The sequence below is a fragment of the Penaeus vannamei genome, chromosome 18, assembly GCF_042767895.1.
Source record: "Penaeus vannamei isolate JL-2024 chromosome 18, ASM4276789v1, whole genome shotgun sequence".
Lineage (NCBI taxonomy): Eukaryota > Metazoa > Arthropoda > Malacostraca > Decapoda > Penaeidae > Penaeus > Penaeus vannamei.
The window spans coordinates 5171918-5185664 of record NC_091566.1 but is presented as its reverse complement, the minus strand read 5'-3'; the positions used below and the strand labels follow the sequence as shown (position 1 = coordinate 5185664).

General features: G+C 38.5%; 2 protein-coding genes across 7 annotated transcripts in view; both read left to right on the top strand.

Moving 5' to 3' along the window:
- LOC113807542 (uncharacterized) overlaps positions 1-4764 on the top strand; it is a 19764-nt gene extending 15000 nt beyond the window's left edge. Inside the window, exons 2-4 of one of the 2 annotated variants that reach the window (XM_070132777.1) lie at positions 2060-2204; positions 2578-2746; positions 3394-4764. In XM_070132777.1, the coding sequence (XP_069988878.1) occupies positions 2060-2204; positions 2578-2746; positions 3394-3612 (533 nt within the window). In that variant the 3' untranslated portion in view covers positions 3613-4764. The remainder of the gene's footprint in view (positions 1-2059; positions 2205-2577; positions 2747-3393) is intronic. The other variant, XM_027358824.2, reaches the window with a different exon arrangement.
- A 1347-nt stretch (positions 4765-6111) lies between these two features.
- Positions 6112-13437, top strand: LOC113807539 (uncharacterized). 5 transcript variants are annotated; one of them, XM_027358815.2, is made up of 3 exons: positions 6112-6235; positions 6995-7081; positions 11671-13437. In XM_027358815.2, exons 2-3 carry the CDS (start codon positions 7054-7056, stop codon positions 12306-12308), a joined length of 666 nt encoding a protein of 221 aa, XP_027214616.2. In that variant the 5' UTR covers positions 6112-6235; positions 6995-7053; the 3' UTR covers positions 12309-13437. The 5 variants fall into 5 exon arrangements, with proteins under 5 accessions (XP_027214616.2, XP_027214621.2, XP_027214619.2 ...); XM_027358818.2 differs by lacking the exon at positions 6112-6235 and adding an exon at positions 6365-6392; XM_070132775.1 differs by lacking the exon at positions 6112-6235 and adding an exon at positions 6390-6843.
- The last annotated feature ends 310 nt before the right edge of the window (positions 13438-13747 follow it).

Genomic DNA, 13747 nt, shown 5'->3' with positions numbered 1-13747 from the left:
ATATATATATATATATATATATATATATATATATATATATATATATATATATTTTTTTTTTTTTTTTTTTTTTTTTTTTTTTTTTTTTCTTTCTTTTCTTTTCTTTTCTTTTCTTTTCTTTTCTTTTTCTTTTTTTGAAACGGCTTCAAAACAACAATTCCCTCAGTACAAGCAACTTATCGAGTAAAAGGATACATATTCTTAGAGGGTATGTATCCCTAAAAAGGATACCTATCCTTAAAAATCGCACATATTTAGAAAAAAAAATCCATAAGGAGATACAACAAGGATATCTTCGACATGTCCATATATACACCTCAATAGGCATACCCTGTTCATTTCACCAAAGCTCTCTAAAAGTGAGCAAAACAAGAGAATGTATCTTTCTCCATTCTCAGTCTTTTCACGAATGTTTGAAATTGGATACACTTTTGCTGGGTTCTTATAGATATTTTATTGAAAATGGAGAAGTACCTAGACCCGAGACCTAAAAACGAGTGTAACCTTCCAGACAATAGATGGCAGTTGGGAGGTCGGCCTATATATACATATATATATATATATATATATATATATATATATATATATATATATATATATACATATATATATATATACATATATATATATATATATATATATATATATATATATATATATATATATTGATTAGTTTCATATATATTTATAAAGAGGAGGAAATTGACTTTGGTTGTACGCCAACCACCACCACCATCATCTACAACATCGCCACCATCATCACCACCACCACCATCATCACCACCACCACCATCATCTACAACATCGCCACCATCATCACCACCACCACCATCATCACCACCACCACCATCATCTACAACATCGCCACCATCATCACCACCACCACCATCATCTACAACATCGCCACCACCACCATCACAACGCCTGTATATACGTCAGCCTGTATAGCACTGGAATGCCCCTTTTGATCGTTAAACTCCCTTTTGCTCTCCAGTATTGGCTCACCTTCTTCAAAATTACGCGAAGATATTTTAGTGAAGCAAGGCGTGGGTGAGAAAGAGAAATATTTGAGGGATGTATGGTGTTTCCAGGACACTGCTTTTCATGGGTCTTTTTTAATTATTTTGCATTAGTGGCTATTGAAGGGGACAAATTTTTAGCGGAAGATTTTATCAAGTCTTCTGCTACAATGTTTATATTTTGGTGGGTAGGTGGTAAGAGTTTTGAAAAGAGAAATAAGTATGGGTATAATTTCAACTTCAATTTCTTTTTTTTTTTAATTCTATTTGCACTACTTTCAGCTTTTTCATATGTAGATTAAGAAAAAAATATATTTTTTCTCTTTCTCTTTTTAAACAAACTTTCGTTTCTTTTCTGAACAACTTTTGCCCCTTATAATAAAAGATCAACCCTTCCTCCTTTATCCTCCACCCCAACCTCCTCCTCCTCCTCCACCACAACCTCCTCCTCTTCCTCCACCTCCTCCTCCTCCCCCTCCTCCTCCACCCCAACCTCCTCCTCCTCCACCTCAACCTCCACCACCACCTCCTCCTCCTCCTCTTCCTCCTCCACCACCACCACCATTTCCTCCTCCTCCTCCTCTTCCTCCTCCACCCCAACCTCTCCTCCTCTTCCTCCTCCACCCCAACCTCCTCCTCCACCACCACCTCCTCCTCCTCCCCCTCCTCCTCCACCCCAACCTCCTCCTCCAACACCACCACCACCACCTCCTCCTCCTCCTCTTCCTCCTCCACCACCACTTCCACCTCCTCCTCCTCCTACTCCTCCTCCTCCACTTCCACCTCCTCCTCCTCCACCACCACCACCAAATCCTCCTCCTCTTCCTCTTCCACCCCAACCTCTCCTCCTCTTCCTCCTCCACCCCAACCTCCTCCTCCACCACCACCACCACCACCTCCTCCCCCTCTTCCTCCTCCACCCCAACCTCCTCCTTCCCTTTCTGCTCCTCCTCCTCCACCTATAAGCCCGGAGCGGCAGAGTGCCCAGGCAAACAAAGAGACGAAGGCTCCTCTCACATCCCTCTCTCTCCTTCGCTCAGACGGCGTGTGCGACATGCGGGGCGTCGGCCTCGAGGACCCCGCCGACACGCGACTGTACACGAAATTCTCCCTCCCGTCTCTGTCTCCCCTGCAGGAGGTGTCCCGCGGGAAGAATGTTAGCTCCACTCCGGAACTGTACCCTTGGTGAGGGTTCCCTTTCATATTTAGGATTCGTAGGAGGCCGGTTGGCCATAACCCGGTGGGTAATCCTCCCCCAGGGGGTAATGGGGCGGGGGGACGCTTTCTGAGAGGGACAGTTCAGGGAGAGAGGAATAATAGAAGATGAAGAGGTGTTGCAGAAGGGAATAAACTAATTCATCATGACTGAGAAATTCAAATTAGCTTATTACAGATACAGTGCATAAAGAATCAAGAATCCCATTTATATATTTATATGTAAACTTATACACACACACACACATGTGTGCATGTGCTTTTATATAAGTTTACGCGTGTTTGCTTTACAAGCATCAGGCAGAAAATATGTTTTCTAATTCCTTTATCTATTAATTTGCAGGTATATCCCCGAGAATGCCATAGATGGCGACAACACAACCATATACCACGGCTATAACAACATCCAGCATCCATGGTGGATGATTGACCTCCAAGCCCCGACCTATGTGTTCATCGTGGATATCATTCCAAGGCAGAACAGCTTCGAATACAGATTCCATGACATCGAGGTCTGTTGGGTTTAGTCATGCACACACAAGTACAGTCAAAGTAAGGATTGTCACACCTGCAAAGCGGTACATTGCGATGTTACTTTTGAGATCTTCATATTATTTTACAATTTGTATATTATATATTTACATATGAAAGATCCACATATCTGCTCCGAAGATCTCCTTTCCTCTTCCTTCTGATGCTGTTGATCCAACCATAATCTGCTAAAATCTACCTATAGTAAAAGATTAAGCCTAAATACTTATTCATATCCGGGTGTCACGTACTTCAACATACGAACACACACACACACACACACACACACACACACACACACACACACACACACACACACACACACACACACACACACACACACACACACACACACACACATACACACACAAAAAAAACATACACTACACATACACAAACATACAAACACACACACATATCTATATATGAAGTGAATTTCAAAACCAGCCTTACACATCTGCCAACGGACAGTAATTCCCGACTCACAATTCCTTCCTTGGGCGCTGAGTCGCTTCCCGGTGGCTTCTTCCCAACCTCTACTTAGCAAACCAGAACGCCAACGAATACATAACCACGGTTTTTTAACGGATCTCCACCCTTAGTCCACTCCCATTCACTCCCATGCCAGGTGCGTGTCGGAGTTACTCCCCCGATCGATGACAACTTCTCCCTCTGGCCGCTGCTGGGATTCTACAAGGGGCCTTACGAACTGAGTCAAGGTGTCATACGCTTCGCAAACAGCACGGGGATATGTGGCCAGTACGTCGCGGTGCAGAGGGTCTCCAGCGACGTCGATCAGCTGCAGCTTGCCGAAGTCCTCGTGTTTGCCAAGACCATTCTGATCTAGGACTTTCATAGTCAGGCTGGAATCTGACATATACTGACGCAAAATTTCGGTTTATGTAGCGCACTTCTGTAAACTTTGATGATGGTTAGGTAACGCTAGGATAAAATGCATCATAGATATGAGATTAGCATTTTTACTTTTACTGTAGTATTCTTCTAGATGTAGTTTGCAATACTGTTTATGAATATTTTGAGTTCCTAACCACTCACCTGTGCGATAGGTGTGAGAAATAACGTGTTGCAAGTGTGTAACCAAGTACAGTTCCAATAAAGGCATACTGGATCATGTTTTGTTTATATTGCTAATTTTTGAGGTTCAAAACCTTGAGAAATTATTTTAATTAATTGCAGATATTTTTCTTCGAGAGTTTGAACAAGAAATGAAGTGGTAGTTGATCACAGACCAAATCAGAGAAGGGAAATTCTCAAGACTTTATGAGGCTGAGAATATAGTTGGACTTCCTTCCTTCCTCAAAACGAACACCTGAACACTTTACTGCCGTGAATATTTGCAAAATGTCATCAGCCAATTACAACCCTCGTTACAAACATAGCAATCCATTTACGGAATACTATGTACCACACATGTATTACCAGATAAACTTGCATGTAATTTAGCTTTTATGGATCATTATAATTATGTTTCTCATAGTGTCGGTGATTAGATAGTAGCAAGAATAAATAAAATAAGCACAGTAGAGGGCAATGCCGTTATTTGGAAGATGAATTAAGGACTATTTTATTAGGGATATGATGTTATTGCGCAGTGAATGAGCATAACTGTACAGGAATAAATCAGTATATAAAACGTTCTCAATATCTTGCGTCATATTTGTTTTACCTTGTTATAGGCCTACAGTAATCTATATTTATGCGACACCATCATAAATGTAGATTCATATATACTCCCATACATTAATACATTAATAATGTTATCTGTAAGAATTCCAGTGTAATATCCTGCAATTTACGGTGTATACGCGTGGTCGTTATATTTTGGGTACCACTCAGTGCGGTGCAGACGACGCATATGTGTATACGGTCTGTCTACACTCGCATGTTTGCGAGGCAAGCCAGTTCGCAACGTATACTTACGAATGTAGGCATTGCTGTACACTATCATTATTACGTATATGATGGAATCAGTAAAAGTTAGTAAAACGAGTTAGATCAACTGCATACACAGTTTTAAAAAAATGATACAAGAATATCGAGTGGCAACACTCGCAGTAAAAAAGAAAAAGAAAAAAAAGTATATATATGTATATATATATATATATATATATATATATATATATATATATATATATATTTACAAAGAGAGGACGCTGACAATGGATACATTTTCTTTGTAGTTTATGTTGTTTAGACATGATGTGGATATATGTTAAAGTTCAATGTTGCATTTAAAAAAAAAACTAATGGTGCATTTCATTAAATGCCTCTACATCATATACGCGTTATTAGGGAGTATACACACACACACACACACACACACACACACACACACACACACACACACACACACACACACACACACACACATATATATATATATATATATATATATATATATATATATATATATATATATATATATGAGCAAAATAAGGGCTGTATCAAAGGGTTAAACTCTTCCTAGTCTTAATTTTCTGTGAATTCATGCTCATCCTTTCTGGGAAATGAGAGACAAGTCGAATTCACGTCTCAGTCACATTTTTCATGTAAAGGAAACATTTCAATGTATATTAAATGCTGCTCTTAAAATCATGTTGTTTTTACATATGGAAAAGTCAAAATATGGAAATCACTATTATCAGTACGTTGATATCAGTGTTGATCAAAAGGAAAATCACACAGATTTATCATTTCAATAATTTGCATTCCACGTCCTAGTGGCAGTTCCTCTTAAACTGTGACGCGTCCATGGTGTTTAAGGTGAATATGCCAAACCCTATCCATATTAGGATAATCCACGTGAAGCATCTGGCAATCCATTTGTAGTATATATATCCCCATTCAAAGCATTGCAACCTGTTCCCGAATTTTGCAAACCGCGGACACCAGAGGACATGCTATACATTACACCCATGTATACTGATAACAGTTAAGTTAAGTGGGTTTATAAGACGGATATTGGGTATGATATGTTTTTGTTCGCTATTTAAGTCATTAAGAGTGTACAATAATGGGAAATACTTATTTATAGATCCTAAAAGATAATTAGATTTATAATTACACAGGCAAATCAACGCAGGGGTCAATCGAAATGCACTCTCCAGATATTTGGTCCTCGAATAGTCATGAGATCGTCATATGGCAACACTGGCCATGGGAGGGGTTGCGTTCGGCTCGCTGACTGTACATAATAGATTATATTATTGACACAAGTTTTATCATTCTTAAATACTTTCGCATTGAAGTATCATGCTGCAGGTGATAAAGAAAAAAAAGTTGAAATGTCCATGAAAATTGTCGTTTTTTGTCCTTTGTGGTATACTTTCAAACAATCAGAACTCGTGGAAAGTTACCGGTTAGGGTTTACAGACATGCATGCATCCACAGATGAACGGCAGCATTGCAAGTTGAATTACTGCTGCTTGAGGAGGTGCAGCTGGAGGATCGTGAGTTGATGATCTCAGTTCAGTTCAGTTAGCTTCGCCCCCGTATTTATATGTAGCCCGGCCTGCGTCGTTATCTATAGCTCTCTATGTTGATTAATTATCACTGAATGCTTCCTGTGGTGGCTGGTTTGCCAACCGGCGCTCTAGCCACCACAGTGTAAGCAAGATATATAATCTTTTTAACAGTGCAGCAACTTTTTTCCTTTTTATTTATTCCTGCTGTTTTTTAATTTGTATATGTATATACATGTTCTTTTATCGAAATAAACCTGTGCAAAACAAGTGAATGATGAAAGGGAAAACAATGAAGAGAGATGTAAAGAAGAGCAGTGATGGTGGTGATGAAGCGATATGGTGATAGGGTGATTAAATTAATGCAGTGATATTCCTGTGGAACCGAATTAAGTGTTCAAGTGTTTCATCGGTTGTGGAGTTTAATGCTGTGACAACTAGGTCTGACTTTGCAAAGTGGAAGTGGGAGGAAGGAGACCATAGGTGTAATTTGATAATGCATATAAATTAATGGGGGATCAAACAAAGTGATACAAAACTGAACATTAAAAACGATGAAGAAATGGGTGAACAAAAAAACGAAAATCAAAGCAGATGTAATTATCAAATGACAGAGAAATGGTAGAATTAAAAAGCTGATATCTAGCGTTAAAAAAAAAAATATATATATATATATAAATAATATAAAAGGTATAAAATGTTCTTTTGGTTTTGTTTTTAGGTATATTTTTTTTCTCCCCTTTTCAGTAGACCATCTCGTCCTGCCTGTATCCTGACTTGCGCGTCTGCTTCAATAAATTGGACGAATGCACTCCCATATTCAACGGCAAGCGAGTCAGTTCAAAGAAAGTTTTGAAGATGCTCCGTCTTTTGGATCAGGGGTCGGCAACCTTTTGAGCATAGTGTGCCAGTTTATAATTAATGCCTTCTTATTAATACCCTTGCGTGCCAGTTTTTTTTTTCAGCACTGTATACCCAAATGTATTTTCCTGCGCCTGCATAACATAAATTTTTGTAGCATCTAGTATTCTTTGTAACAAAGATATATGCTTGATGAGTTTAGATTTATGCTCACCACTTTCTTCATGCAACTGAATTTGTCAGGCATTGATGTCAGGGAACTTATTATGGAGGCTGAATGATCACTCGCAGTAATTTTCAATATTTCGCGATTTTAAAATTTAGCTGACCATAATAAGAAAATTCTCTTCTCCGTCTCCGTGTCTCTCTCTCTCTCTCTCTCTCTCTCTCTCTCTCTCTCTCTCTCTCTCTCTCTCTCTCTCTCTCTCTCTCTCTCTCTCTCTCTCTCTCTCTCGCTCGCTCGCTCTCTCTCTTTCATATAATATTTTGCTGTTTAACTTTTTTCTTTGCTCCTTTGAATCAAATAGCGTGCCATAGTCAAGCGCTCTGCGTGCCAAGTCTTGCACTCGTGCCATCGGTTGCCGACCTCTGTTTTAGATCTTTCCGTTTGTAATTCGTCAGTACTGGTCCCACAACCACTCAGCGGCCGAAATGACAAGCCGTGCTACTTTCGCGTCCGTGGTTTGATGCCGGGTTTTGAGGTCATGACGTCATTGGGCGTAAACTGGGGACATCCCGGCCAACACCCAGGATAGGTCGCGGTTGCTTCCCGGGTTTGATGCCGGTCGTTTCGAGTTCATGACATTTGTAGAGGCAGAGCATATCATCTGGTCAAGAACAGGCTCAGCCCCCTTTCTTCTGCGCATGCGTGACAGTGTTTCCTCCCCAGAGCTCTTTACTGAGCATTAGGTCTAGCACCACAGATGCCAGTTAGAATAAACTGTTTTTAATTAATACAGGAAATACATCACTAAACAGGCGACAGTCACCAGTGCTTATTGTACTCTTACAACTTTCATATTTTTATGCAACAATACTTCAAGGAAAATACGACTTGCAAACTCAAACAAAATGAAAACTCCATATAAAACTGCACCATTTCCAATCGTAAACACTGTGTCCCGAAAAGAATCTGTCGACAAAAAGTTTTATATGCTGTATGTCCCTTACATAAAGTAAAACAAAGGAATTCTAGTTTTAGATTATCTGCGAATATCATTTTGATTGTAGGTCTTTAAAATTGATTATTTATCATATTGCATTAGGACATTGCTCGAAAACACTAATACCGCGCGAGCATCGAAGTGCCATGAAAGCATACGAGTATTTCTTTTTATCAAGAGTTGAAATGACTTGCATGTAATTACTTGATATATTTTGGAAATTGTATTGTTGTTACATGTTCATTGTAACAGGTAATTACTGAATGGAGGCACGGGGAGTGACAATATGCAAAGAATAGATATAAAAAATATTAATGACAACAGAGAGAGAGAGAGGGGAGGGAGAGTGAGAGTGAGTCCAAGTCAGAACACTTAATTGCATTATTTGCAATGGTTCTTTATTCATAAGTAGTGGCTGCGTACAGTAATACAAAATAACTGGAAATAATAAAAAGTTCATTAGTAGGAGAATCGTAAAATAAGATATTAACTATTCAAAAGATGCTCCTTTAATTGCATCTTGAAAGTAATCACGATTGAGATGTTTCTAATATTTTGTGGTAGGTTAATCCAGATATTGGGTTCCCGGACCTGTTTCCATGTTAAGATGTCTGTATTGAATGCCTGTTTTGTTACCATTTATTTGTAGGGGAATAAACGAATGGGGATGGTCGCTCTATATGAATTTATGAATGGATATGCCTTTATCATATTGACATTTTTGTTGAATGTTTAACCAGTTTCCTATAGGGGTTATGTAGCCATGTTTATTGATATTTCCGAGAGAGAAACTGAATTAAAAAAGAGAGAAGGAGAGAGAGGGGGTTGTGCAGGCATGTTTATTCCTATTGCCGAAAGAGAAAGAAAGTGAGAGAGAGAGAGGGGGGGGTGGGGATTCGTTCGATTATATACACGTTTTGGATGTGATTCCCACAGCGACGTGAGTAGACTGATATGTAGGACAGTTTCACCGCACCTTTTTCGCCTGGCAGCGGCACACCCACTGGCCAATCAGCGATCTGTGACGTCACTCTCCCAAAACCCTGACGTCCCATGTTCGGGAAAAAGAAGATAACGCGCTAAGAGTAACTAGCCACTTGAAAAAAAAAAAGTATATAGAGAAAAATAGAAGGGAGACGACACCTCAAACTTGCTGGATATTTTAGCTTACATCAGGCTCGAAGGGAAGGATTGATAAGGTGGCTTGTCCATTGGCCACTTTGTAAGTTGAAAGATATGATTGGGTATTTACGGTTAGGAAAGGTAAGCAGAGCATTAATGGGTTGCCATCAAATAACACGGCCCATGATGTCAGCGTCTTGCAAGTTCAGTGAGTCGCCCCTTTTGCCACTTTCTTTTTATAACTTTTATATGAAAAAAATCAAAATCATAAGCAGTGCAAATGTAACCTAACGAAAAATAAGTTGAATTCATCAATGGACAAACAAGAAAAGCGAACATAAACACTAACATACCAGATGCAATTCGCAAAATTGACTTGGCGAATCTAATTACTCTAAATCCGTTTATAGTTCACCTTTCTTGAGACTGGACACAGGTAAAGATAGACAGACTGAACACAAAAAATAATGAATTATTCATTTCAAAAAGAAAATGTATATCAGTTATCTACAACATTTGTGTTTTTTTTTTCTTACACACCTAAGAAAAAACAAGCTGTTATATCCACCATATTACTAAGGTTGGCCATATGCGTAATTATTATTATTATTTTTAATTCTACTTGGTTTCATTAAAACGATCAAAAAAAATATAAATATATATATATATATATATATATATATATATATATATATATATATATATATATATATATATATATATATATATATATACTCTCCCCTGCTAACAAAGTACATCCAACAGGCCACTTTCAGAAAACTATAAAAAAAAACAAAAAAAAAAAACATATATATATATATATATAATATGTATATATATATTATATATATATAATATATATATATTATTACTATTACCATAACATTCAATAGTAACAACTCAAATCAAAAAGACAAGAAAGCGTTATCACAGAGAACGGCTGGGAAATACCCCGACTCTCACTGACGCAACAGAAATGTAAACAAAGGGAGAAGCGTCTGGTAGTTTTGTGGTGAAATATCTCCTGTTGGCGTTTCTTCCGTTGTATCTGCGGATTCTCTTAGTCCATAACAAATAAGGTATGTATATATAAGTGTAGACTGACAGTTAGGTTTGAGAAGTTGTGTGATCTATGACGTAATTCAAAATTTGAGTCACAGTTGCTTATGCAACTATATATATGTGTGTGTGTGTGGAGATATAGGTGTATATATGTGTAAACAGATTGATATGCCTCTGTGTGTGTATGTGTAGAGAGAGAGAGATTAATATATGTGCGCGTTTATCTATCTCCCCCCCCCTCTCTCTCTGTCTCTCTCTGTCTGTCTGTCTCTCTCTCTCTCTCTCTCTCTCTCTCTCTCTCTCTCTCTCTCTCTCTCTCTCTCTCTCTCTCTCTCTCTCTCTCTCTCTCTCACTCTCTCTCTCTCTCTCTCTCTCTCTCTCTCTTTCCTGTGTTTCATTTGTTCTTTCATTAGCTGCCTATTACAGTGAACAAAAAGCAACTATACAACTACCCAAATATACCAAGTAATTACAAGACATTTTGATTGTTGCTTAAATGAAATATTCAGTCATGGCACCTCGCTGTTCACGCGGTAATATCATTTCAGAGCATTGTCCTAATACAATCATATGATTTTTGAAGACCTATGGTTAAGGTAATTATAGATAATCAAAAACTAATTTCACTGGGTTATGAATTACTTAAGGTTTACACAGCATATAAAACTTTTACGTATACGATACTGCAGTCGCCCGTTTTCTTTCTTACGCAGTGTTCCCGCCTCCTGGAAATGGTGCAAATTTGTGCAGAGTTTTCATTTTGTTTTCCCTTGTAAATTGCGTTTTCCTTTAAATATCGATTCAAATAGGTATCTGATCTACAAGAGAAATTAACTACCTGACCTCTATCGACCTCGGCCCAGCGAGTGTGGAGGGGCTCCTGGGACGGAACGGTGTCACGCATGCGCAGAAACAAGGGTCTGAGTCACTTCTCAGTTAGATGATAGTCCGCCTTTTCAAACAATGCCGTCGTGAACTAGGAATGTCCCTATTTCACTAGTAGAAGAGATGACAGATTAAGAGAATACTCAACTGCAATAATATATATATATATATATATATATATATATATATATATATATATATATATATATATATTTCAATTGATACCATTTTCAAAGAAACATCGTTTTATATCCTGCCCTTACATTTTTCGGGTTTGTTATTTTTTATTTATTCATTCATTCTCAAGGAATTTTCATTTCCTTTTTGCAGCTGGAATCATGCCCTTGGGAATGAACAGAGCGACCATGCTAATCTACATTCGAGAAAAGAGCGGCAAGACAACGCCCGTCGAAGTAGCTGCATCAGACTCGGTCGAGGACGCGAGGGAAAAAATCGAGCAAAAGGGAATATCTCTGACTGGATGGAACCTCATCTACTTCGGCAAAAAGATACGGCGGACGCAAGTGCTATCCGACTACGGGATAAAACACAAGGACACCTTGTATTTGAGAGAAGAACTTCAGGCTCTCGGCGCTCCGGGTTTTTTACTCACCGTCGCGCAGTCCTCAGGAAACGTAGTGAAATTGGTTGTTAGTGCGTCTGATCGCGTCATCGACATCAAGCAGGAGCTGACGCGCGAGGGGGCGCCAGGGGTCGACAGGCAGCGACTGAAGGCGGGAAGCGTCGAGCTGCAGAACGAGAAATCGTTGAAGGATTATGACATCACAGGAGACGCCGTCATCTGGATGGAAGATGCAGACGAAAGGAAATCAAAGGAGGCGCGGAAAAGAAAAAAAGTGCTGACCGACAAATTAAAGAAGAGATTAGTTGCTGTTGTTTTTGTGATTGTAGCCATCATCATGTTGATATGGGCTTACCTAAATGGTAAAATCCAAATCAACTTCTGAGTTCACCCTGTATGCATAATAGCTCAGCTCAACATGATATTAGTACAGGCAAAGGTGTTTCTATTACGAGGAGATTCAGTAGTTCTCGTTATTGTGATTTCATATCTCGTTAAGTTTCATACATAATCACAATGCGCAACGTTAATGCATGGCTAAAGGACCTTATTACCAATGCACAAAAATATTTGATAATATAAATAAAAATGCACGGTAATTCTCAATTTCCTTTACTTCGAATAAAAATTTATGGGCTGGTTCATGAATAAAAGAATCGTTTGATGGAATGAGTAAGAAACGAAACCTTTGATAGTGGCCGCACGCATAAGCAAGCTTATTTCCACGAACAACTGTCGTGTTACACTTTCCTATGATTACGCCCCTATTTATGAGGGCGGAGTCATATATAAGCAACAGCACCTGGTTAACCTCTGCCCGTTTAGAAACTGGAAGAAAATGGGAAGTTGGTATTTCATGCCACACTCATGGTATATTATTAATAACAATGGTGTTAATGAGGATATTGCGGATGGAATCATGAGATTCCTTTCATTTTGCTGTGCGAATAGAGAGGCGGAGGCTCGTGAAGCTTCATGTGTTTGAATCACGTGAGACTCTTGTTTATGAACCCTCGAAGCTGACCTTGGGAGATGAAGGATTGTTCTGACACTTCTCTAGTTTTTTTGTTTTTTTTATTGTGGTTTATATTCTCGTGAGTATTAAGGCAATCATTTTGTTTGACATTGGTGCTAAGGCATATTAGTGTTTGATAAATATGTGATAATGGTTATATGCTATGCTTTGTATAGTCATTTTTGTCATAGGAATGTGGATGTTATTGCATGTAGCTAATGTTGTAGAGGGTTGGACATTATTTCTTATTTGTTACCGAGTCGTTAACCCTTTGGAGCCCAGATGTTATATTGAAAGGTGTGTTGATATTGTTTAAGGGATGTTACAATGTATTTCCATGCGGCATTTGTATATTTATATGATATTCTTAAAGGAAATGAAATGTTTACTTTGTTCCATTTCAGTTAGATTGACTATGTTGATGTGTATTAGATTTTCTTGTACTTTGTATTTATGTACTTCATTATTTCAGTTCACGCTAATAAACGAAGTGACAGCAGTTGATTTTTTTGTTACTCCTCTAGACAGGAGCAGCAATAGACATTATTGCACCAAGTACTAGTTTAATTAATACATCTATATATGCCATGTACAGGCAACAATAGTTAATGTTTTTCTTATATCATTTATGCTTTAGTCTTGGCCATATTCAGGTCTCCCAAAGTGTCCCATGTCGAATAAGATACGAGGAAGTATCTTATGTTTTTAGGTAGTTACAGACACCGACGCGCGTAGATAGAGAGTAAAGAACACCGCTATCTTATAGAGCAGAAGAAATTGAGTGGGATAGAATACAGTTTAAGCTGCAG